The following is a 24,787-nucleotide window of genomic DNA, read 5'->3' on the forward strand; positions in this document are numbered from 1 at the left end:
CCTTATATGGACGCTTTACTGTGTAATACTGAATGAACACTTCACTTGGAACAGAAGTTGTGCAAGGGGTTTATAGGATCTTTTGAGTTTAGACCTTTCGAGTTTTCACAATCACTAATATAACCTCTGGCTCAGATCGCATACATTCATTTAAACTGGCATCATGAGCTAAACATGATCGCATCTGATTCCAAGTGTAAATGATCCAAAATGTAAGTGATTCTTAATGAGACTTGTTAGGTGACGGATAAAAAGAGCATTTACAAGTCAGTGAGATGAATCCTCTCAGACAGTGTATAATTCTGCTGTTCCAGTGGATAAGCTTATGGGTGAAATACTGTCTTATGAGACTTCGGGGAGCTTTTCCAGCAGCCAATACTTGGGTGGCATCACCAGGTATCAGAGGAGGAGGATCATGCCAAGCAGAGTCAGAGGAGTGGGAAACCAACGAGGCGCTCCGCACATATCACCTGGGAGATGGAAGCGCAACCAAGGTTACAGTCCAAACCAGCACACATGCATTCCATGTACGTATAAAATCTGCGGTTCTACCCATTACATAGCTTCATCAGAAACTAATCGGAGGCCATAATTTCAGTTGGAAATTCTTCACAGCGGTTTAATAATGCATTTTTAAGGTGGACCTCGGGAGGCTTTCAGAGTGCAGCGAGTACTTCCGAGCCTTGTCCCAGTCCAGAATGAGAGAGACCTCAGAGAGCCTCATCCACCTCGACCATGTGTCCTCCTCCATCTTCCACAATCTCCTTGAGTTCTCCTTCCATCATCAATTTAAGGTCCCGCAGGAGGAGCTGGGCACACACATCCAGGTAGGCAGGCAGATATTCTATGCTATTTACAGCATCTTACTGTCTAATGGGGTGGAATCTCACACTTTCCTTGGTTCACCCCCACACCCTCCCTCTCTCTCTGACTATGGAGGTCAGCAGCTACCTCCTGGCTGAGGCCTTCCTCTCAAAGTGCTTGTCCGCCCTGGCAGATGAACTCAGCCCAGACAACTGTCTGTCCTACCTGAGTCTGGCCCAGGACATCTGCTGTGCTGAGCTGAAGGCGACGGTGTTCACCTACCTGAGTAGAAATCTGCTGGAGCTGCCTCACCTCACCAGGTGTGTTTGGGTTGATGCACCACAGAGAATGCTTAATGTTTTGATAACATGGCTGTGTAGCTCAAGCTGATGCAATTTGGACTACAATCAGGATTTGCCAGCTGCATGGGCTGAGTTTGCTGTTTGCTGCTTGTTTGATGTTTACACATACTGGTTCATGCCTCAGATGTCTGAACAGTGAGGAGAAGGAGGAACTTGTCCACCTGAGGACACGGGGCGACCGGCGTCTCTGCAGCCTCAGGAAAGAGAACCTGACGTCTTGGAGTGACCCAGAAACAGAACTTGCCCGGCATCTCTTCACCCTGGAACTGTCAGAAGAGAGTGAAGATTGGCGCCCAGTTGCAGAGCTTCCTTTCAGGGCTGATAAGTGGTGTTTCACCACAGTGGTCCTGTATAACTACCTGTACATCATAGGAGGTTACAGACAGCGCATGAAGAGAGGCTGGGAGTTCAAAATGGCTTCCTTTAGGTATAATCCTTTTACTCGCACATGGGTTGCAACAACTCCTCTGATCAAGGTAAGATGGATAAGTTAAATTCTCTCCTAGCTTGTGGATAACACACATTTTGCGATCATACACCAAAACAGGTTTAAACCAGAGATAAATTACTTTATCTGATTGTAGCTGATAGGCTGTCTTTCTGTCTAATAGTGGCTGTCTGTCTGACCCAACTTGAACATTCTCTTGCCTTGCCCAGTCAGGTAAAATATTATACAGCACTAATGAAAGCTGTCACAATCTGTTATGCCCACAGCACAGGAGGCACTTCAGTGCAGTGGCTTGTGAAGGCTGTATTTATGCTGTGGGAGGCTGGTACTTGGACTCCCTGGTGACTCCTGACTGCAACACAGCCCTCTATACAGCTGTAGAACGCTATGATCCATGGGAGGACGCATGGAGGTTCGTCTCCTGTCTGTCCATGCAATACTGGTAGTCGGTTTTTGGGATGATATTAAGAAGTTCTGTAGTGCAGTTAGCGTACATTTAATTTTATGTGAATCAGTGACTGAATATAATCTATGCCTTAGGTTTGTCTCCTCACTGCCGCTCACTGACTTCCAGTTCACCATATCCTTGTCCCATGATGTGCCGTTAGCCACTAGCCTCGGGCACTGTGTCTATGTGCTGGGGAACATCCAGAGGACTGGGGAGAAACTGGTGCTGCAGTACAACACGAGACAAGGTGAGGCGGAATGGCACAGAAGCTATGTTTGAACACAGGAACATGGTTTCATTTCCAGCCCAGAATGCTCTTACTTGCTGTTTAATTGCTTGTGCTGTCGTCTCTCTAGACTCAGTCCACGCATTTTAAATTTACAGTTTAGGCCTTTACCTAACATGTTTATCCGGATACATTTACAGCCAGTTCAACAGCAGAATATGCTTAAATTCATGGATTGCCAATCCTACCAGTGGCACTGTATTCTCTCTCTCCTCTAGACTCATGGTCCGAACTGCTTCCCACCCTGACCAGAGCTGATGCAGACCTCCCCACCCTTTACTTCCTGGGTGCCACTGATAGGCTGTTTGTGATTGGAGGGAACAACTCAGAGAATGTGGTGACGTCATTCTGCGTGCAGACACAGAAATGGGGAGAGGTAAGAACAGGATGAGATTGAGATGAAGACAAATCCATCAAGAATCTCTTAAATTTACAAATAGTTGAGTTATGTGTATCTGAAGCATAAAAATTCCTTCTATATTCATGCCTATTTTTTTTAACTAAAGCTAAAACCTGTGTTATCCTTTTCTCTTCCTCCAGGTGCACGGGGTGCAGAAGGTGGCTCTTGCAGGGCAGGGGACAGTTTTAGGTGACCAGGTCCTCATGCCAAGTATAGAGAACAACAGTGTTGTTAGGCTGGATCTCCGAACTCTCTCCCTGAGTGTCCTTCCTCCTCTTCCCATCTCCACCCGCTATGAGGCTGTCTTTCATGTTCACTTTTAATGTACTGGTTAGTTTCTTTGCTATGCATATTTTGTGATTGATTGGCATTTTGTGGCTGCTTTGGAACAAGAATATATCAATCTGAATGTAATAGTACATAGTCTTTTTCAACCATAGGCCGATCCATAGGCAGGTTAACATGATCTAAATCTAGTTTTCTGAAACGTAAGGGCCAATCCAAAATTGGAGTATGGTGTCCTCTGTTGACCCACAGTTGCCCCACTAGCCACTAGCTTTGTTTATGTTTTGATTTCTCAGATGGAAGATATTTCACTGTCAAATGAATTGACTGAGTTTACATTTTGTGTACATTTGTACTGCTTGTAAAGACTGGAGCAAAATGGACTTGTATATTGGATTGATTATTGATTATTGGATCTGGAAGTTGTGAAGGTACGACCTAAACCAGAATCTATCAGCAGTTTCATGAAATGTTGCACAATTTGTTATTTACAAAATGTTGTTTTTCCTTTTTTCCGCTCTATCTACTCTTACTATACCACATTAGCTCACATTTTATTACATTCTAATTATGGTAAAGGCATAACACTTGAATCTGCTGATAGCTTTATCCACAGGCAGAGTGGCATGCTGCCATGCCTATGACTCAGTTATACTTTTTTTTATTATGGAATATGGCTTGTACTCTCAGTTGGTGAAAAAGAAAGTTCACCTGAATGGAAGAGTGAAGTGGGTTGAATTGCACAGCCAGAGAGGCACATGGGGTTACAATCTGTCTGTGCGTGGTGTCTTGTTACAAACAGAAACATGCCATGAGAGAGAGAGGGGGAGGAGGGGGAGAGAGAGAGAGAGTCAGGGGAGAGAGGGAGGGTTGGAAAGCATATGCGGTGACAGCTCTGATCTCACTACCTGAGGAAAACCACTTCAAGGGCACTGGAGTCACACAGAGCACACAAGCCCGAGTCCAGAGGAATTCCACAGCCTCATTGACAGAAACCAGAGTCACAGCCTTCCTCTGCCTGAGTGGATTATACTGAACCTGGTTAGACAAAGGTAAAAGTATGGCACCATTATTTATTCATAACTCATATACAGTTCTGCATGTATTTTTTACTATATGTAGAAGTTTTGCTGGTTGATGGTTGTAATGTCTCTTTACAACTCCGTCTTTTGCTGCATAACTACATAAACGTACAATGAAAATGATAGATTATTGACATTTTGTTTCAATGTGTTGTGTGTTGGGACAATTATTACAAAAACGTCTGGTTAAAACCCATGTCATTGGCCAGTTACAGGTCAAAGTAAAGGGCTGATAAATCATTATTTAGGCCTTTAGGTTTTTTGAAATGTACAGTAATGCATACTGACTCTGCTCTCACTCAATACTGCTCAATACTCAATACTCAATACTTGTCTAATAGATTCTGTATTTTGTATTTTGTAATACAAGTGAGTCTCACTTTTGTATGTGGACTGTACTCTGTGTTTATATTTTCATGCCCATCTGAGGCCAGAGCACATGCGTAACCAATACACCGCTATATCTGGCCGGTGAACTTTGTCCCACTTGGTGACAGTCCAGTCATGTGACATGGAAAAAGAAATCCTAGACTTGTCTCCCAGGCCATAACCAGGAGTGATTTATGAACTCAAAATATTCTTTTTTTGGAATTTAATTTAAAGACTTTGTATCCATGAGACTCAACAATTGAACTATTCCCACTGTACAATAAAATTATGTTTTGTTTCTTGCCTACATCTTTAAATCCCATATCAGTGAGCCTTCTCTATCACATTATAGATAAACATTAGAGGCAAACAATACAACTCTCCAGATCAGACAGATCAGTGTGAAAGTCTACAATGTTTTCTTTTTCACTCTTTCTGAAAATGCCATAATGAACATCAGGTTCTGTTGCAGGTGAATTTATAAAGAACCTGCCTGGTCAGTGACATTATAATAGTGAATGAAATACCTGAAAGGTCTGTTGGTTTAATGGTCAAAATTGAGCATGGCTCACCATGCTAAAATGAACTACATTTTGATTGGAAACTTTAAAAGCACCTTCTCAGCAGCTTTATTCATGGGCATTCTTAAGGAATAAGATGGTAAATAAATACTAGTACTAATGCTAATACTTTAAATACAGTAGTAGTTAGAAGTTATGGGACAAGGACATAGAGAAACTAGGGCATTCAGAGTTAATGAAAAAGCGAGGTGAAATGACATAATGACTTCTGAGTTACACTGGATGAAGCTGAATATAGATTCACTCATTATTAAGTCCAGATTCTGAATGATTACTATTAGTTGAGGATAAACACTATTATAATAACCTACTAGTTCACGTTTGAATGTATGCGGCATGTAAACAGTTGTATCTGCCTAATGAAAATGTATTTGTACACCAGTTATTAGTTATGATAAGGAAAATCCATATCAGGGCCCACATCTACCACTGATGTTTGTTTTTTTCCTCATAGTTAGTTATTTCTACTCAGAAGGCTGATGACTCAAAAACCTTCCCTGTGTTTTCCATGTTAGGACTATACAGAGATGGCGGAGGCGCATCAGGCGGTGGGCTTCGAGTTCACTGTGCGCCCAGAGGGTTTGGACCTTAAATTGAGTCAAGAGGTCATCAAAAACATCTACCTGTCAGGAGTGACAGCATGGAAAAAGCGAGCCATACTATTCAAGGTACAATAGCCAGCACTTACGGTCTAGCTCTTTTTATCAGGGTTTAACAATGTGAAGTCACTCAATAAGCAGAGGATGAGAGTCACTTGAGATTATAAACATCTTAATGTACAGTAGCATCACCTTGCTAAGAAATATACTTAGATATTTTCAACAGCTGTAAATGTTTTTTTTGTTCTGTTTAGTTGTTTTTTTTCACAGTCTCTGAATAGAACATGAATGATGAAGATTCAGGCTTTTATGGAAGCTAACCCGAACCCCACTTTGTGTTTTTCCTCCTCAGAATGGTGTGTTAGCTGGAGTCTACCCTGCCAGTCCATCTAGCTGGCTGATAGTGGTGATTGCCATAATGAGCACCTTGTATATCCGGATAGACCCCTCTCTAGGAATGATTGACAGCATCAAGGAAAACCTGCCACGGAGGTCAGAAAGCCCTTACAGCCAGTATCTTTGTGTCATATCTATATGTCATTTTCATGGTTCAGTTTCTGTAGGTTCTCTAGTCTAGAATATGTAGTACACATATTCATATGATAGGCAGTAAGTCAGCCATCTACTTACAGAATGTGTTAAAACATAGGTATTCCTTATTTATTTTATTTTTTTTTTTTAATTTACATCCATCCTTTACTCTATGAATGACATGTAACAAGGCCAGTGTTGTGCCTTCTCTGAGCAGAGACTGTATGTCAGTGCAGACCCGGACAGTGCTGAGTGCCATCCTGTTCGCCACGGGTCTGTGGCTGTTCCTCATCTACCTCCTGAGATACATGCTCAAAGGCCTGCTGTCCTATCACGGATGGATTTTTGAATCTCATGGAAAGATGACCCCGTCTACCAAAGTGTGGCTGGTGCGTCTGTCCTTCTGTCTGTCTCTCATTCTGTCAGTCTGTATCTTTCTAATCATATATATGCCATTTAACTCGCTGGCTGCCTATACAATGTGTCCCCCACTCAGCATAGAGGCTACAGTTGATTCCCAAAACAAGTTAAACAAGTTTTTGTTGTTTTTTGTTTTGTTTGCAGAGCCTGGTGAAGATGTTCTCTGGGCGCAGACCGCTCCTCTACAGCTTCCAGGCCTCCTTACCCAGGCTGTCTGTGCCTAGTGTGGATGATACCATTCATAGGGTGAGGCTGGTTTATGTGAGGGTGGGGCAATGGCTGACAATGAATGCAATGGGATCAGACAGTACTGACCTTCTGTGACCATAACTTAACAAAACACTGGTGCAACAAGCCCAGTGTTCTCTTGAAATGGATTACAAGGAAACAATTTGCTCAAAGGGCTCTCATCTTGTGTACTTTGACAAGTTAGTTTCTTGCCTTGAAATCCTGCGAACATGTCAAAACATAATCTGGCCATTATTGGCAGCAATTTTACAAACTGCCACCAGGGAGGCTACAGGCAAAATCTGCCATATGGGCTACAGCTAGAGATACTTCAGTGTCTGCTTGGTGTCTGCCAGATGTAGTGCTTTCTTCATAAAGTACATGACTTTGTGCCTCATAACACCAGTCCCTCTAACACACACCGCGTCTTCCCACAGTACCTTGAGTCCGTGCGTCCTCTGCTTGACGATGAACAGTACAATCAAATGGAGATTTTGGCCAATGACTTTAAAGATTCCAAGGCTCTCCAACTCCAGAGATACCTCATCCTCAAATCCTGGTGGGCAACAAATTATGTAAGTAGTCTTTAAAGGGGTGATCGGTTCAAAATTGGAACTAAAATCCAGTTGAATCAGAATGTCAGATGATATGTTACCTGATGTTACCTGTCCTAGGTAAGTGACTGGTGGGAGGAGTACATCTACCTCAGAGGCAGGAGTCCTATCATGGTCAACAGTAACTTCTATGTTATGGTAAGACAGACTGCCACTGCTCTTGTTATACCATTGTAGTACACTAATGGTGTTTTTTGTGCAAATAATAGATATCTTCCATTAGGAGTGCTGAGTAAAAAAACAAAAAGCAAAGAAACAAATCAAGTCAGTAGGAATAAAAAAGATAAAGGCAAAGATGAAAGATCACTTATTTGGTCCTTGAGCGTCCTTGCCACGCTCTAAAAATTCTTAAATGCCTGCAGCCAAAATAATAATTGGAAAATATCTTGGTTTCTTTGATTTTTATTTGTGTTCTGTTCTTTGTGTTATGATTGTATGTGTCTGCTGGGTTTGTCCATGTGGTGTGTGTGTATATGTGTGCAGGACCTCTTGTACGTGACCCCGACACACCGGCAGGCTGCGCGGGCAGGGAATGTGGTCCATGCCATGCTGCAGTACAGACGCAAACTAGAACGAGGAGAACATGCACCGGTAACTCTTCCCTTCCCCTTCCATCATCTCCCAATCCTCTACTACAAGCCTGTCTGTTTCCCTAAATCTTCTTCTCACTTTCCTGCCCTCTAGTTTTACCTCATGGATGATCTCACTTTATTTCTCCCCCTCAGTTGAGGGCTTTAGGGATCGTTCCCATGTGTTCCACTCAAATGGAGAGGATGTTTAACACCACCCGCATCCCTGGTGTTGAAACAGGTAAGCACTTGTAAAAACAACTGCACAGGCTTGTACAGTTTAACAACTGCACCGTCTGTTTGGGTTCAAGTAGGAGTATGTGTGTGTGCTGGTGTGAGTGTGTGCTGCTTCTTAATTGATTATACTTCTATCAATATTCTACCTTTTCTCCGTTGTCGCCTCTCTACCGCCATGCATTTCCTCCACTTCCACACGCCCATTCTTCTTTCTTGCATTACAGACATTGTGCAGCACCTGACTGACCGTAAGCACCTGGTGGTCTACCATAAGGGCCGGTTCTTCCAGGTGTGGCTGTACACTGGAGGGCGCCACCTCTTACCCAGTGAACTTGAGACCCAATTTCAGAGGATCCTCACTGATACAGCAGAACCCCAACCTGGAGAACTCAAACTGGCTGCCCTGACCGCAGGAAACAGGTACATGTGCAAACACACACACACACACACAAACATAAACACACACACGCAGATGAGAAAGTAGAAAAGTGTCTCACTGTGAAATCCCCCTCCAGAGTTCCGTGGGCTCGGGCTCGTATGAAGTATTTCAGCCAGGGAATAAACAAAGTGTCTCTGGACGCCGTCGAGTCGGCCGCCTTCTTCCTGACGCTAGATGACGAGGTGCAGGGTTACGACCCCGCCAAGACCGGTTCACTTGACAGTTACGCCAAGTCCCTGCTGCACGGGAAATGTTACGACAGGTAGGCAGAGAAGTCAAGGGAAGGACTCAGCTGTTGGGTGTAGTGCCGGCAACGCTTTTAGTGTTTCCCTAATTAACCTCTCTTCTTTTCTCCCAGGTGGTTTGACAAGTCTTTCACCTTGATCTCTTACACAAATGGTAAAATGGGTGTGAACACTGAACATTCTTGGGCCGATGCACCAATTATAGGCCATATGTGGGAGGTATAAAAAATATGTACTGATATATGTCGAAGCAACAATTCCAAGGTTTTTTTAGAAGTATTTTTCAGCTGCCATTCTTCTATCTGTGTTTATGCAGTATGTCCTTGCAACAGACTGCTTCCATCTTGGCTATACAGAGGAGGGACACTGTAAGGGTGATGTCAACAAGGGCCTGCCGCACCCCACCCGACTACAGTGGCAGATTCCAAAGGAGGTAAAGCCTAACATCATTTATTACCATTTATCTATTTGATTTTAGTTGTATGGTTTAATTCAGTTGGCTGTATTAAAGGTGCCAAATGAATCAAGAAATGTCTGTCTTTTCTCCTCTCTTAGTGCCAAGAAGTCACTGAGAGTTCGTACCAATTTGCCAAGCAGATAGCCGATGACGTCGACTTCCACGGCTGTCTGTTTTCTGAGTTTGGGAAGGGCCTGATGAAGAAGAGCAAGACCAGCCCCGATGCTTTCATTCAGATGGCCCTGCAGCTGGCACAGTTCAGGGTAGGGCTGCCATCATCCACTGTCCTTTCACTGGAATCACACTCACATTGAATTAATTAATAGGCATTACTGAAGTTATTTCTCACTGTTGTGTTTTGAATGTTTCATTGTCGTGTAGTGATTGTTCCACAGTTGTTCCACAATCACTAAATGAGACTTAATCCGTCTGCATTATAGGATCAGGGAGTGTTCTGTCTGACGTATGAGTCATCGATGACTCGTATGTTCAGAGAGGGTCGGACGGAGACGGTGCGCTCCTGTACCGCTGAGGCTGTTGCCTTTGTCAGAGCCATGGAGGACGCGGGTGCAACAGTGAGCAACACACACACGTCATACCCACACACACAAAATAAATCAAGTCAGCCACTGAGCGATAGAGGAGAGGAACACAGAGAGCCCCTCCACCATTCTTTAAATCCCTCTCTAAGAGTAAACAATTCAGATTTCATCCAGAGTAAACAGACTTTGAACATAGTTGACGTCAAACGTACATACTGCCAGGTTAACAGCTTCTATCAGCGTCACGGTGTACAATCCGCCTGCAGGTATGAGAGGTCACCCTGTTCCTACTGGGACGTGGTGACCAAGACCTAGAAACAGCTTGTCTCTCTCTCCGTCAGCCCCGTGGACTCTGAACCCCCTGATGTTGTGGCACAGAAAGTTAGCCTGCCACCCACATTAAAGCAGAGAGAGTCTATTTGATATATTAATATGATATGCAAAGGTTTGGATAAGAAGATGTTTCGTTGGGAGCAGGGAGAAGCTTTTGCTGTGACTGTTTCTCTGTTGCTTTTGCGGTCAGAACGCCCAGAAACTTGCCCTATTCCGAAAGGCAGCAGACAAGCACCAGAATATGTACCGACTGGCGATGACTGGTTCTGGCATTGACCGCCACCTCTTCTGCCTCTACATCGTGTCCAAATACCTGGGTCTCGACTCGCCATTCCTTAAGCAGGTTAGTGCCATGATTGTGGCTGCGTGGATGGATGTATAGTATGGATTTAAACCTGAAACAAAGCAGTGGCTATGTATCCTTTCTTGTCTTTTCCCTTTTCTCACGGCCTTTCTCCTTTCCAATCTGCCCTTTTGCCATGCAACACTGCAATCTTTGTTTCTAGGTTCTCTCAGAGCCGTGGAAGCTGTCCACCAGTCAGACTCCTCAGCAGCAGCTCAACTTAGTCGACATCAACAAGTTCCCTAAATATGTGGGCGCCGGCGGGGGATTTGGCCCAGTGAGTTCACAAAATCTATACAGCCACAACTTCCCACTTCCCTTGCCCTTACCTGGGACGGTTTTGTTTTGTACAATGAAATAAGGGCACCTCTCCTCTGCCCCCAGGTGGCTGATGATGGTTATGGTGTGTCTTATATCATTATTGGAGAAAACCTCATCACATTCCACATCTCCAGCAAGTTCTCCAGCTCTGAGACAGTAAGAGCACCAAAAGAGAGGCTTGCATATTATAGAGCTATATAGTTTTCATGCCATTTTTAAAAACTCAACTCTGTCTCTGTGTCTCTCTTTTTGTCTCTCTTTTTCCTCTCTCTGTCTTGCCTGCAGGACTCATTCCGTTTTGGTCAGAACATTCGGAGGGCCATGCTGGATATCCAAGCACTTTTTAAACTTGAAAACAACAAGAAGACAGGGGAGCAGGCAAAGCAGACACCGCTGGAAAATGGGAAAAAGGAGATATAAGGGAAACTGCAGGACGGAGGGCTGAATCTGTCTCACATGCAACCTGCGCACCTTTCTTGGCCATGCTTCATTCGTAAAGACAAAACGATGTTCTGCAAATGTTGACCTCACCGGTGACAGATTGCACTTTTGATCTACATGTTTTTCTGCTGGGTCACATGAACCATAAAAGCTGGGTTGTCTGTCTACTCTGTCAGACAAAAAACATTCTTGTTACTTCTCAGTACTATTTATACTCTACTTTTCAGAGCTGCTTTGATATGATGCTGAAGGATGGATGTAATGTTGAAAGATGGGGTATTTTTTCTTGCAACAGTTGGTGTTTCTGTTTGCTTATATATATATATATATATATATATATATATACATATGTGAAGATATGATTTTTTTTAGGGCTTTGTCAATATGTGCGTATGTAAACTTGTAAATATATCTGCCTGAAGCATTCAGTACTGTATATGTTTGGAAATCTGAATCCTTTGTTACATGTCGGTATTTATGAATTTGCTGTTCACTTCAAAATGTGTTTGTAATTTTTGATGTAGAAGCACAGAAACAACATTCTACACCCATTACACACAACTCACTACTGCTAGCTTTAGAGCAATTAATACACAGTAGACATATTAATCATTAGAAACTGATTCATTATTGTGGTAACTTGCTGATAAACATGATGCTATGTGTATTACTGGTCATACACACCTGCCAATGAACAACAGTAAGAACTATTAGGTTTTAAAATACAGCAAACACACAGAAAAACACTCCACTGTAAATGAGAAATTTGTTTTATTTTAGTTGAGGAGATAGGGGGGGGCTACATCTTGTTTCTGAGATCCATGTGAACATTTACAAAGGCCTTGCATGTGGTGCCTGAACAACAGATTCATCCCAACCATTAGGATAAACAAAAATCGTGTGACTCTGATCAGTTGGAAGCTTCATAACAGTAAAGTCAGATCGCTCTCTGTACATCGTCTGGTAGCTGAGAGACAGCAGATCTAAATGCAGTGGAACCTGAAGGGAACGGGGAGGCTCACTGTCAAACCCATATCTTATTTACAGTTCCATTCCACAATTCCATTATTCTATGATGCAAACTCCATACATCACATTACCTTAAAAATCATTACAGATGATTGAGGATAGGAAAATGTTTATCTCCTGAAGGGTGTTAAGATTTCCTGTCATCTATGATTTCAAACCCTTTAGATATACCAATGCACAACAGACCTACATCAGTTGTTTACATAGAATCGATTTGTCAATCATGACATCAGCAGATATCGCGCTTGGTTTGATTCATTCAGATCAGTGCAGCTCCCAAACGGTGGGCAGGAAGAAACAATCTTCTATTTGATTGAATATTTATTAGTTTAGGCGGGGACAATACAAAAAGTCAAAGTAATAAAAAAACAACCCTTTCTGGTCACACTTCTCAAATTCTTTCAAGGCGTCGGTTACAGCAATGAACTAAAACTAGGCTTTATAACTGTACAAAGTGAATGGACAAACAAAAACACCATCACATAATCCACTTGCTTGATGAGAGCAATTCTTAAAAAGAGCCAAAGAGGCAATAGACACCAGACTTCTTAAGATTCAAAATGAATCAACAGTATTAGATTATTGTCTTCATCATCATACTCTTACCAGAAGCTGCCTGCCAATCAAGCACATTTTTCTGTTAACATAATAGAATACAACAGACACAAAAGGCAAATGGATTTTTAATTATGCTCTATTTCTTCTCAATTGTTATCATGTGTATAGATTGAGTCCATTGGGTGATGATGTGCCCCTTGGGCCACTGTGTGGGGGAGCTTTTCATGTGGATACACACCAACCCAGTCTTTTCTGTATACATACTATATGTGTATATATTTAAACACTCTAGGATGGTTTTGTAGTTTATGTGTCTAAAAACACTCAGCAGAGCTCTTGGGGTTCCCGGTCTATGATGCAGTGAAGGAGGATTAAGAAGTTGCTCCGGGGGTTGGGTTGACATTCTGGGTGGCGGCTTGCGGTGCCACCTCTATGATCCGTGGTTTGTCGATGATGCGAGCAGTGCGGTTTCCTTTCTCTACAATGCCGATGATCCACGCCTGGTGGCCCTCGCCGTATTTGGGGGATTTGATCTCGGCACAGAAGCGGGCGGCTTGCTCCCGAGGCAGACAGATAAGCAGGCCTCCTGCAGATGGAACGAGAGGAGAGATGAGTCAGCGACAAGAGGGACACGGGTTAGGGAAGGAAGTTACAAGAAAACAGGACACTGTGACACACACACACACACACACACACACACACACACACACACACACACACACACACACACACACACACACACACACACACACACACACACCTGATGTTTCAGGGCAGGTGCCGTGCATGAGTCCAAACATGTTCCCACAGGCCTTGGACACGGCAGCCATCTTGGCGAGGACCGGGAGGTTGTGGATGACAAATGACACCTCGCTCCGCTGTTGCCGTGCCAACGTCTGAGCGTGACCAAGGATTCCAAACCCTGTGATGTCGGTGGCCGCGTGGGCGTTGAAGGTGTGCATGAGACCGGCCGCTAGGAAAGGGAAGAGAGAGAACCTTAGGAGGGCAGGTGTTTCCACGGGCTATGTGGGACTGAGCGTGTGCCTGTTTGTACCTGTCCTGTTGAGCCGAGCCATGTTCATCATGGCCTCGTGGTACGCCAGCTCTACATCCTCCTGGGTCACCACCAGCTTGATCTTATTCCACTTCTCAGGCTGGGAGAAGAAAAAAAACATACAGTGGCATTAGAGGGTCTCTTTATAACAGAATAAAGAACTTGCCCGCTCAGCTCAAAACTCTTCTTGATGCCCTTGGGGTGCAGACTCTTGTGCATACAGGTTCAAAAAAAAAAAAAGAGGAAAGTCTGTACTACCGAATAAATTACAAACGTTTATGATAATGCACAGCAGCACACAAAGAAAAGAAAGCATTTCAGTACTAAGCCTTCAACAGCATTTCCCATAGGGTCTCTTTATAAAAAAGAACTGTCTTCCACAGGCATGATGTGTAAAGGAACACTTCACCATTTTTTAACCTTTCTCCATATATTGGTCCTCACTAATACATGCTATAAGACGGCACCATGTCTGTCTACTCGCTCTGTGTCCCGGAGACGCGCTGTGGGAAGAGAGCAGTTGTAGTTTCTATGAGTTTGGAAATCCCCGCCAATGTCGTCACCGGTGGGTGGGTGAAAACTTCCCACAGCCTGGAGACGGGCTGTGGGAAGTGTTCCTTTAAGAACACATTATTTATGAGTGAGCAGGGAGACTTACAATATCTAGCCACTGGTGCACTGCGACGGCCACCTGCGTCCCCAGCGGCTTGGTCAACACCAACACGTCTCCTGGCACTGCATTGTCTGGCCTGAGACACATCAAACATCAAACAGGCTGCCACCATGATTATCAGCATAACAACAATATGAAAGGTTTTACTGAACCAGTTGTGATTAGGACAATAACACAATAAGATACAGTAAGTAAGGAAATAATAAAATTAGAAGGAAATAAAATTAGAGGAACCGATTCCTACATGATGAACTCATTGGGCTGGCAGACTGTGGTAGCAACTCCCCCCATCACAACCCAGGGGTTGAGCACCGTCTGTCCTCCTGTTACAGATGTGCCCGCCTCCTCCGATGCATCCTTGAACCCCTGGATGATCAGTGGCATGACTTTGTCTCTCTCCTGCAAACAGAGCCGGGAAGGTTAGAGGAGAACAAGAAGAAGAAGAAGAAACGGGGAGCATGAAAGAACACTCAATATGTTCTCAACACCATCCTATTTCATAACTGTTAATTAATGTAATTTGTTATCTTATTTAAGTGATATCTTTGACTTTCAAAGAAGTGGATGAACAGTTATCATTATGTGTTTTATTTGTTTTGGTCTGTCACACACACACACACACACTTTTCTGGGTTCTTCACAGACACTTGCTTTACTGTGGATCCAAAAAAAAGTGTTCTGAATGCATCTATTGACAAACTTCTTACCTTCTCTGACATTTTGTTGCTGACTCCCAGAAGCATCAGCATGTTGTCACATTCTGTCACTCCCATGGCATACAGGTCACTTAGAACATTGGCACAAGCAATTCGACCCTGCAAGAACAAAATACTGAAAATTAAGCCAACAAAGGATTTGGTGCGTAAAGTATGTCAGATGCAATGAGGACCAACAGAGGACTGTTGCAGTGACATCCTTCTGTCTGTCAGACGTACATGCAATTAAGAGGACCATATTGGGGCGAACACAGTAACGCCGGGAAAGGGGAGATCCATACCATCATGTAGGGGTCATCAACAATGGGGTAGATGTAGTCTGTTGTCTGGACCAGTGAAAGGCCTCCATGTCTGAGAGGGATCACACAGGTGTCCATTCCTATGCCTGCAAAAAACAAGAGCTTTCTAAGTGATGCTTTTGTACGTCAAAGAATTTGTGTATGTGTGTGTGGTGTGAAACTGGACATACCTAATCGGGGCATAACCGCCCCAAGGAACTGTTCATCTTCTTGATAGTGGTTCTCCTGTAGGGTTTCTAGCAGCTTCTGCAACACCTCTTGAGGCACCTGTGGTCAAGACAATAACCTCAATTATTTCCATACAACCATATTCATATCTCATAATATTTTGTTTTTCATCAGCATGACTGTATATTCATTTGATTAGCTGTACAGAGACGGTAATCCATCAAAGGCAATAGTTCATGAGGGAAGCCAACCTTGCAGCCTGTGCCCTTGAGCTCAGCAAAGCGTGTGAGCCTGAAATTCTTGTCCAGCTCATAGCTTTCTGGGTTAAAGGACTCTCTCACGGACATGTCTGGAGAAACTTTGGGCCTTCACCACTAGAACCGCAACGACCAAGACACACAGGAAGAAAGGGATGATGAGAAACACCGTCTGAAATGTGAGGAGCTAAAAGAAAAGCTTCACAAACTGTTAAATGTATAAATTTAACATGCATTTTACTGGTGCAATGGTGTGAGAATATGAGTTATTCATACAGTAGATTGTAGCCTTGTGCATTGTTCCAAATAAATTGTAAAATGTATGTCAAGTGGCTCATATGGTGTTGTCCATGTCTGATTTAAAAACAAACAAAAACCCCAACAGCAACCAATGCAATGACATTTTTCATTTTAGAGACACAATTGATTAAATGCTGTTGTAGGTACAACATCATTTTAATGAAAATAAAAAAAGTTTGAAGAAACTGGTTACATTGGTGAGGTTACTTGTGATGAAGCCTTTTTATATTGACCTGCACAGCATCTAAGGATGCTCAGCAGTGACAACACACTCAATCAAACACACACACACACACACAAACCACTGGCAAAATGAACCTTCATGAGTGCAGACAGATTTCCGACTTTTAACAATAGCAGTAAACGGGATAAACATGTGAATGCATGTCCACTTGAAATTGTGGCATGCTTGGCACCTGACAGGGATGCCAATGTTATGAAAGCATTAATGTCCATTGTCTCCTAGGCTGTGAATCGCCTGTCTGGCTGTTTAACTGATGTTTCTCTGGGCCTTTGGTTAGTGGACTGTAGGAGCGTTCAAGAGACAAAACGCTGCCAAGTTCATTCAACCCTTGGGCTCTGGCTAACAATAATATTTGTGTAGACCAGAAGTACAGTTAGCCATTTACACTAACGCACACTGAACTATGACCCATTATGCACTAAACTCGGAAACACAGACACTGATAGCGACACATCTTTAGTTTGTGCTCTGCTGAAAATGCAGTTTTGGTTTCCGTGCTAGTTCTTGCTAGCAAGCGCTGATCCATGCATGAGGTGATGAGCATAAGCAGCCGTGTGCAACAAAGAGCCGACAGTGCCCGGGTTTGCAAGCTGTAATGAATTTAAAAAACACACAGTGTGCATGGCACATCCTAACTCTAACACACGGTTTCAAAACATAGCGCCCGCTGCTTGCACATTTGTAAGTTAGAAAGTTGTCAGAGAGCGCTGAACAAAAATGTCGGCGGCGGAAAAAATTAACCCTTTGCTGTCCCACGCCATGCGATGTGTGCAACATCAGAGTTAGTATCAATAAAACAACGCCAAACGTGCGATTTGTGCAAAGTTTATGATGATATGTTGCATTAAGAGTGTTTACAATGGCCCTATATGCGGTTTTAGGACCAAAGCGGAGTTATATTCTTGCAACATTTCCCCTTTAATTGCTCTGACCAGTTTATCCTTACCAGTTTCACGTTAGCGGTGGATCCCGACAGAAGAGCGGGGACAGTACCAGAATGCATTGGGGAGGAATCGGGAGTCCTTGAAGAAAGCCTGACGAAAAATAAGACATCTTCGTCTTTTGTCTGACAAATTAATCGACAAATATTAAACCTACCGTACAGTATTTAATGAATCAAAAGGAATGTGCAAATTTGATAGCGCTTTGCCTTGAAAAAACAAAATCTGTTTCATAATACAAAGAGGAAAACGCATGAGATCTCAAAGGGTCCTTTCCCAGCACTGTGGCGGCTTTGACATCCCCTTTAATGAGCTGTGAAGTCTGGCAATAAAAACTCTACAATGGAGTGTACCTTTAATTTAGTGTTTTCCCTCCAATTAGCCCTACACAGCAGTTGATACTGTCTGAGTGAAAGTGTGCTGCTAAAGGTTTGGGTTTATAAACTGTTTTGTTTGATTTCTAAACTTTTAATCCCTAGCTGATAATCTTAATAGTCTTTTGCAAAGAACATTTACAAATAGCGTTTTAGTCCCATTAAAAACTATATATTTTTCATAATATAGGCTACAATGCCAGGTCGCATGAAGTAAGTTCAGCAAAATAAGTAACTTCTAGGAGCGCCAAATATTAATTCTAGTACAATAATAATAACAATAATAATTTTAGTAGTAGTAGTAAAGTCTAGCACAACAACAGAAATAATTTAGGGAGAAACACAACAAGCGTCAAGAATCCATATTTAATGATGGAAACAGTCAACTGTATTCATATAAGTTGCACAGTGAGCAGAAATGGAAAAAAACAAAAAACATTCTATAATTCTATCACAGTATTTACAACAATAGCACTGAGATGCATAGACATTCTAATACTGAAAAGAAACAGACCTAGAATACTGCTTATTCTAATATATATATTTTCAGCCAGATCTTGGATACTTAAAATTCGGCCAAAAATATATCAAATATATTTCTCATTTGAATGTAATTTGAGGAAGTGAGGTGGATGCTGCACTACATATATTACACCCATTTAAGAACTGGTCACTCAAAGGCACAATCCACACTGGACATTTTCCCTTAAAACCTAAAGTGTGCAAAACATATGAATGCTATACTCTTACAGTACTGAGTCTGTTTTGTTTCAGACTTGTAACCCTGCTAGCCATGACATAAGAGAACTAAGGGATGATGCCTTTAATGCTGTAATGTAAACAGTAAGTCACTGAAAATGGCAATTTCTTAGAAAATGACAATTTCTTAGCCATTCTGTGGCACCACTTTCATTAGCACAGATCACATCTGACACATCTGTTGTAATCTGTTGTTAGTCTTTCTTATGACGTGAAGATTAGATTTGGAAATTTAACATCTGTGTCAAAAAATAAATAAAGCCACAAAAGGAAGAGAGAGAGAGAGGGAGAGAGAGAGAGAGTGTGTGTTTGTGTGTGCGTGTGTATGTGTGTTTGTGAGTGAATTTGTGTGTGTGTAAGACAAAGAGAGGGCAAGAGAGAGAGAGAGAAAACCTCATTTAACCACCTATTTGATCATTTGGTCCAGTCATATTTTTTTTCTTTACAACCACAATACAGAGCAGTAACAGCTGCAAAGGAAAATACCTAAAGTGGCACAATGCATCAAGTTAAAGGAGTAAAGAAGACAGCAAAAGCAACAAATGTGTTGCAAGGCCATGGTGGCAGCCCTTCAGCCAGTCACGTTCTCCACTGCCTCAGCCACACTTACAGGCTTGTTATAATCACAGCCTGGAGAGGAGGGAAGAAAATGCATGAAACATAAAATTTTAACATATCATTAATGTCAAAAAACATCTGTGGAATTGTGTGTGTGTGTGTGTGTGTGTGTGTGTGTGTGTGTGTGTGTACATGCACATGCGTTCAAGTGCACGTGTTGTGGGTGTTGTTAGGGTCGCATAGCCTCCCTCTCAATAAAAAACAAACATGACTGAGATGCAAGAAAGACAAATGCTAGTGTGACAGTCAGGGTGAAATAGAGAGGTGAAAGAGGGGAGATGGCGCCTGGTGTGAAGATAATTAGCTGACATTTTGGGAAGCTGCGTGAGAATGTCAAATGTCAGAGGGATAGCGTGACTAAGACATATGAGCCAATGCGCGAGCCAGTTTGTGTTTGTGTGTGTGTGTGTGTGTGTGTGTGTGTGTGGGTTGGAGGGGTGACGAAATGGTGAGCGGTAAAGGGATAGTAGGCGCATAGGAGGGTGAAGGGGGAGATGTTGTAAAATGGAGTATTGACATGTGGAGAAAGGGCTGTGACAAGGGAGCAGACACTGGGATGAGCACAGAAAGATGGGTGTAGATTATTGAATGAAAGGGCAGGATTGTGTGTGTGTGTACCCTCCCCATGTGTGTGTACATGTGCAATTCATACTTGTGCAAGGTCCATTCAAGACATCTTCTGCATCTGCAGCGTCTGATGAGCCAAAAGAAAAACAGGGTTTACCTAAGACACGTTACACAGACCTGTGCGTTTTGTAATTCACACATCTACATACAAGTCCAGTACCTATACAGTACCTCTTTTCAGCCTCCTCCTGGCAAGTTTGATCTGATCTTGAAGGATCTGAACCCAGTCTCGAGGACCAGGAAGCTTCTCTATTCTATGTGCAGTGCAGTACTTCTCTGTAAACACTGGACACACAACACTGTATTAATGCATCCTCAAAAATACAAACATTGGCCTGAGTGTCATCTATGTTGGTCATCTGGATCTCATATGTTTGTTGTATCCTAGTACAGACTAACAAGACTGATGAAATCTATTGTATATCTCTCTCTCCCTTACCTTTGATAGCACCCACAATGTTCTGGTCCAGGCCCTTGCGGTTATCATTGAGCCCTCTCTTCCTCTTACCATTTGGCAAGGAGTTAGCCAAGGTAGCATCATCAAAGAAGGCACACACCTAAACATAGAGGATGTTCACCAAGCAATGCAGAAACATAGTCCTGCCTCTCAAACAATCAAATTACTATATTTTTAATACAAAAATGTAGATAACCAGTGATATGTAACTGTAAAGTTAGCCACATAATAAGGGCCAATGAAATTGTAGAGTTGTAGATTGTAGATGCCCACCAGTTTGCGGAACAGCAGGCTGCCAGATCGTGTATAGTTGACCAGGATGGAGTCCAGCTGGGCCTTGGAGATAAACACATCATAATCCTCCGCCAGACGCACCTCAGCCTTAAAGGGAATCACATACGGCACATTTGTGAATTGTGAAGGATTGTGAATGGGAAAGTGTTAAATTAACCTCTAACAAATTCACATAAAAAAAAAAAACTGGAAAAAAGATTGAGAGAGATTGACTGAAAACAGAAGCTGCTATACGGAAGGAGGGGTTAGAAATTAAAGAGGTTGAGTGTAAACACATTGGCCCTAACTCATAATGTCATTAAAGAAGTCATTGCAAATTCAAGAAAGAGGCTGATTATATAAACTGTTTGATTTCTGTAACTTTCTCACAGCTTTGATTTGAGGGTGGAACGCAGGTAGAACCAAAGGACATCTGTATTTGGTAATGGCCTCTTACACATGATGGTAGTACATGTCTAATTGCTTAAATGGAGTCATACATGCTGATAATAAAGTACTACAAAACTACTATATTTACATACTACTTTGAAGAGAGATGCTGCACTGTCTCTTTGCTTTTTTTCTAATAGCAATGGAAATAGAAATTCCTTTTTGTCCTGTATCTTCATAGACAAAACACTGTAAGAAAGAAAGAAAGAAAATTAAGGCAACATTATTTCTTTGGAGGAATTCAACGTAAGTCCTGTCTATTTCCACATTTAATTTCTGTAAAGTCAGATTTGATTAAAATAATTTTAAAAAGTCCAATAGACCGCAGCATCAGATTTCAATTTACTGTCTATAACATGCAGAGAACAGCTTTAACTAAGTGTACACGCATTCAAACAACTGGTGAGAATGGACTCACCAGTATGATTAAGTTCAAATTAATAAATCAAATTTGCGGGAGAATGATCAGAATGGAGTGTTCATAAATCAGAACCACAAATTAGGTATTATTTAAATCACACAGAGAAAATAGAAACACAGAGAACACACACAGACTACCAATACCTCTAAGGACTGCTGGACCCTCAGTTGGTTGAAGAGAGGATTGTGTGCGTCAGTTACTGGATTGTTCTGAGCTGGCAGAGCAGAAACCTCAGAAGTGTTGGGTTGGGCGCTGTTGGGCGCGGATGAGTCTTTCTCTTTCTTGTGTTCCTCCCTCTTTCCAGATTCTGTGGGTGCAGCTGACGGAGCCAGAGGGGAACCAACAGCTCTTCTACTAGACGCAGTCAGCGGCGTCACCTTATAGATGGGCCTCCTCTTGCGGGGCCTGCGGCGCGGAGTGGGACCAGGACCGAGGCGAGGTGGGCATGGAGGGGCTGCCTGCTCCTGCTTCTCTAGAGAGACTATAAAAGACAGTAACATAAACATCTCTCTGTCTCTTTCTCTCTCTCGCTGTCTCAGTGTGCGAGTGTTTGTGTACTGACCTTTTTGAGTCTGCATGAGCCTCCTCATGGCTCGCAGCTCCTGCAAAATAGCCTGCAAGGTTCCCTTACAGTTACACATGCAGCAGGGGGGTTCTGGTGCAGCAGGAGGGACGATGTCTGTGGGACAGTGGTGCGATGGTTAGCGATCGTCTGCTCAAACATCTGGCACACACAGGATCACAATGTGTTTTTATCCGATTCTGAAACACCATTGTATGTTTGTGTGTGTGTGTGTGTGTGTGTGTGTGTTAGACTAGCACTAGGTCAGCCAGTCTGCCTGGCGGGGGCTTGTCTGTCTTGTACAACAGAACTTGCCAACATGACCCAGTGTCTGCCTTTGTACCGACTACCACACATACTGTAACTGCCTCTGTCTGACTCTGTATGCGCTTCTACAACAATACGCTTGTCTGGTGCTCTACACTAGGCACTATCTTTATGTTTTCATAATCATTTGAAACTTCTGGGGTTTTTTTCTTAAGGAAACTGAAGCTGAGTCTATTGGTTCTCCCCTTTTCAAGCATGCCTTGGTAGCCTACCATTAGCTTCATTCACTCTGATCAAGTCCTTGGTGTTGTTGAGGATCCTGAGGGCCTTGGAGCGGGTGCTGTACTGGCTGCAGCCGGGACCGTTGGGGACGGGGGTGGATATGGATGACGGCGACGGCCCCGGATCCCCTGTAGAGTTCCAGCTGTTGCTCTGCTGGTCCTCCGAGGCGAGAGACATGGCGGCAGGCTGGTGCGCCCAGCCCAGGTGTTCATCCTGGGGCTCCTTTTTTAAGCCGTCCCGCTCCGCTCCCACACGCTGATACACCCTGCCGGCCTTGTCACTCAGGAGCCTCATCATGCCGGTGATTTGCCTCTTGATCTCCATGCCCTCGTCCCCTAACCAATCTAAATCCAGAATAGGGTGTTTGTACAATTAATGAGATCGCCATTTTACTTGTGCTGTACATCATGGTGATAAATCCTTATTTAAAAGGTACATACCTTCAGGCACAGCAGCATCCTTAGGCTCTCCATTGGCATCTTTACAACCAGAGTTCACCATGTATGTAGGGTCAAAGTCTGCAGCAAAAACAGTGAGGTCTTGCAATTAAATAGTCACAATATAGCTACAATGAAATACAAACTGAATTTCACAATAAAAACGGTATGACTGAGGGTTGCAAGAAGACCTCCACAAGAAATGTTGTGGTCGATTGCTTTCTTATGATGAGGATCATGCAGGCTGAGGACTGTGATGTCAACCAGCCCCCTCCCATCCCATGCAGATTCCACCACCTGTAGGTGGTATGAAGTAGTGTAGTCTGGATAGGTGGCCTATACCTTTGCTTAGCTTCAGCAAAAAGTGAACAATTTAAGATGATTTTATGCATTCAGAATGCGCAAAATGTTTTCATAATCTGGACCATTCGCTTACTTAATTCATTCTTAAAATCAAATTTGAATAAGGTTTGTTGAGACTGATGTCTAGTAATGTTTTTCATTTCAGACTTATATCGTCTGAGTTATTAGGAAAAACGATGCATAGGCTACCTATTTGTCGTGGCCATCTCTTTTGTTTACAGAGTCGTCACTGCTGGCACACAGCGCCAGACAAATACCCAGACACAGACGCGCATCTTGCAAGGTCTTGCATTCAGAAGCCTACCTTCATCCGTGACCAGTTTAAAGCTCTGTGACTTCCTTCTCCTCTTCCTTTCCCCAAACTCCATCTTAAGGATGTATATACAGTGAGTCGGGGAGTCGAGAATCGCTCTTCAGAAGACGAAATCAGTGAAAAGGCTACACTCACCGGGATCACTGTCCGTCTGCCTTATTAATCAGTTAAAATTCTGCTTAGGCTGGTCTACAGATTCTGTCATCGGTAGATTTTTTTTTCTTTCTACTGTGTTAAGCTTTAGTGGATTTGATGAACGCTACTGTTATTCATCAATGTGTAATGTATTCCCTTTCCCATCATGAGGCTGGTCCGTTTCGCTATGTAAATAAATTAATGACTTTAATATTAAAAATTCGTCACATCCCTTTGCGCCACCTGATGGTATGTTCTCATCTGAAAGGTCGAGTCAGACATTTGCCACTAGTGTCCAAACAATGGGCTGGAATTTGAACAAGAGGTGTAATGAGACTACTTCATCATTTGGTCGGCTGCAGTTAAACTTTTTCTTTTCTTGATTCCCAAATGATTATTATTGTATTATGTTGTTATCATTGGTGCTGGTGTTAGACCGAGTATTTCATCAAATCTAATGAATTCAAGGAGTATAGTTTTGTAGACTACTAAGCTGATTTTTGCAATTTTGATTTGACTGGAGCAAATAGCATATGATTGAAAATCAGTTGAAGCACTGATGAGCTTGACTTGACGACTGGTGCTCAGCTCTCCTATAATTTCATTATGCAAGCTATAGTATAACACACATTAAGAGTCTCTCAGCAGGGCAGGTATGGGCTCAGACTCTAGAGTATAACCCCCCTCTTTCTTAGTGGATACATCTCAGTCTATTTGAACTCGATGTACCTGATCACAGTATATAGGCTCCCCCTCCACCTCAAGCCTCTAATCATAAGTGTAAATTCTGAGTCACTGATTGAAAGGAGAAGTTATTTTCGGCTCA

General features: G+C 42.9%; 4 protein-coding genes across 5 annotated transcripts; 2 read left to right on the forward strand and 2 right to left on the reverse strand.

Moving 5' to 3' along the window:
• The first annotated feature begins 344 nt into the window (after positions 1-344).
• On the forward strand, positions 345-3,857 carry LOC139921282 (kelch repeat and BTB domain-containing protein 13). Its single transcript, XM_071911488.1, has 9 exons — positions 345-527; positions 639-827; positions 940-1,124; positions 1,291-1,642; positions 1,881-2,026; positions 2,155-2,309; positions 2,567-2,724; positions 2,889-3,078; positions 3,836-3,857. The coding sequence occupies exons 1-8, from the start codon at positions 345-347 to the stop codon at positions 3,069-3,071; spliced, it is 1,551 nt and encodes a 516-aa protein (XP_071767589.1). The 3' UTR covers positions 3,072-3,078; positions 3,836-3,857.
• A 103-nt stretch (positions 3,858-3,960) lies between these two features.
• Positions 3,961-11,769, forward strand: cpt1b (carnitine palmitoyltransferase 1B (muscle)). Its single transcript, XM_078283297.1, has 19 exons — positions 3,961-4,085; positions 5,581-5,733; positions 6,017-6,156; positions 6,413-6,584; positions 6,760-6,861; positions 7,281-7,418; positions 7,518-7,595; positions 7,941-8,048; positions 8,183-8,267; positions 8,488-8,683; positions 8,779-8,964; positions 9,061-9,166; positions 9,264-9,380; positions 9,503-9,667; positions 9,845-9,979; positions 10,470-10,622; positions 10,786-10,899; positions 11,007-11,099; positions 11,229-11,769. Exons 2-19 carry the CDS (start codon positions 5,593-5,595, stop codon positions 11,361-11,363), a joined length of 2,364 nt encoding a protein of 787 aa, XP_078139423.1. The 5' UTR covers positions 3,961-4,085; positions 5,581-5,592; the 3' UTR covers positions 11,364-11,769.
• A 947-nt stretch (positions 11,770-12,716) lies between these two features.
• Positions 12,717-17,654, reverse strand: sephs1 (selenophosphate synthetase 1). Of its 2 annotated transcripts, none has more exons than XM_071899846.2 (10): positions 17,629-17,654; positions 16,133-16,255; positions 15,884-15,980; positions 15,696-15,799; positions 15,406-15,513; positions 14,943-15,097; positions 14,684-14,774; positions 14,026-14,125; positions 13,732-13,944; positions 12,717-13,557 (listed from the first exon to the last, which is right to left on the reverse strand). In XM_071899846.2, exons 2-10 carry the CDS (start codon positions 16,226-16,228, stop codon positions 13,343-13,345), a joined length of 1,179 nt encoding a protein of 392 aa, XP_071755947.1. In that variant the 5' UTR covers positions 16,229-16,255; positions 17,629-17,654; the 3' UTR covers positions 12,717-13,342. The 2 variants fall into 2 exon arrangements, with proteins under 2 accessions (XP_071755947.1, XP_071755948.1); XM_071899847.2 differs by lacking the exon at positions 17,629-17,654 and adding an exon at positions 16,632-16,650.
• A 1,673-nt stretch (positions 17,655-19,327) lies between these two features.
• On the reverse strand, positions 19,328-23,881 carry bend7 (BEN domain containing 7). Its single transcript, XM_071899839.2, has 10 exons — positions 23,818-23,881; positions 23,154-23,231; positions 22,704-23,057; positions 22,165-22,281; positions 21,803-22,083; positions 20,732-20,839; positions 20,441-20,558; positions 20,173-20,286; positions 20,012-20,068; positions 19,328-19,386 (listed from the first exon to the last, which is right to left on the reverse strand). The coding sequence occupies exons 1-10, from the start codon at positions 23,879-23,881 to the stop codon at positions 19,328-19,330; spliced, it is 1,350 nt and encodes a 449-aa protein (XP_071755940.1).
• Between the last annotated feature and the right edge of the window lie 906 nt (positions 23,882-24,787).

This window comes from Centroberyx gerrardi, chromosome 4 (assembly GCF_048128805.1).
Source record: "Centroberyx gerrardi isolate f3 chromosome 4, fCenGer3.hap1.cur.20231027, whole genome shotgun sequence".
Lineage (NCBI taxonomy): Eukaryota > Metazoa > Chordata > Actinopteri > Beryciformes > Berycidae > Centroberyx > Centroberyx gerrardi.

Bases quoted from the DNA above. Each gene is read 5' to 3' on its own strand.
- cpt1b (XM_078283297.1), top strand. From the start codon at position 5,593: ATGGCGGAGGCGCATCAGGCGGTGGGCTTCGAGTTCACTGTGCGCCCA. The intron at 6,862-7,280 runs GTGAGGCTGGTT...GTCTTCCCACAG, and splicing joins TGGATGATACCATTCATAGG to TACCTTGAGTCCGTGCGTCC. The intron at 10,623-10,785 runs GTTAGTGCCATG...CTTTGTTTCTAG, and splicing joins ACTCGCCATTCCTTAAGCAG to GTTCTCTCAGAGCCGTGGAA.
- bend7 (XM_071899839.2), bottom strand. From the start codon at position 23,881: ATGGAGTTTGGGGAAAGGAAGAGGAGAAGGAAGTCACAGAGCTTTAAA. The intron at 23,058-23,153 runs GTATGTACCTTT...TTCTGGATTTAG, and splicing joins GGATGCTGCTGTGCCTGAAG to ATTGGTTAGGGGACGAGGGC. The intron at 20,840-21,802 runs GTAACTGACGCA...ATTCCCTTTAAG, and splicing joins TGCCAGCTCAGAACAATCCA to GCTGAGGTGCGTCTGGCGGA.
- sephs1 (XM_071899846.2), bottom strand. From the start codon at position 16,228: ATGTCCGTGAGAGAGTCCTTTAACCCAGAAAGCTATGAGCTGGACAAG. The intron at 15,800-15,883 runs GTATGTCCAGTT...TGTTTTTTGCAG, and splicing joins GGCGGTTATGCCCCGATTAG to GCATAGGAATGGACACCTGT. The intron at 13,945-14,025 runs GTACAAACAGGC...TCCCTTTCCTAG, and splicing joins GGCTCGGCTCAACAGGACAG to CGGCCGGTCTCATGCACACC.
- LOC139921282 (XM_071911488.1), top strand. From the start codon at position 345: ATGAGACTTCGGGGAGCTTTTCCAGCAGCCAATACTTGGGTGGCATCA. The intron at 1,643-1,880 runs GTAAGATGGATA...TTATGCCCACAG, and splicing joins CAACAACTCCTCTGATCAAG to CACAGGAGGCACTTCAGTGC. The intron at 2,310-2,566 runs GTGAGGCGGAAT...TCTCTCCTCTAG, and splicing joins GCAGTACAACACGAGACAAG to ACTCATGGTCCGAACTGCTT.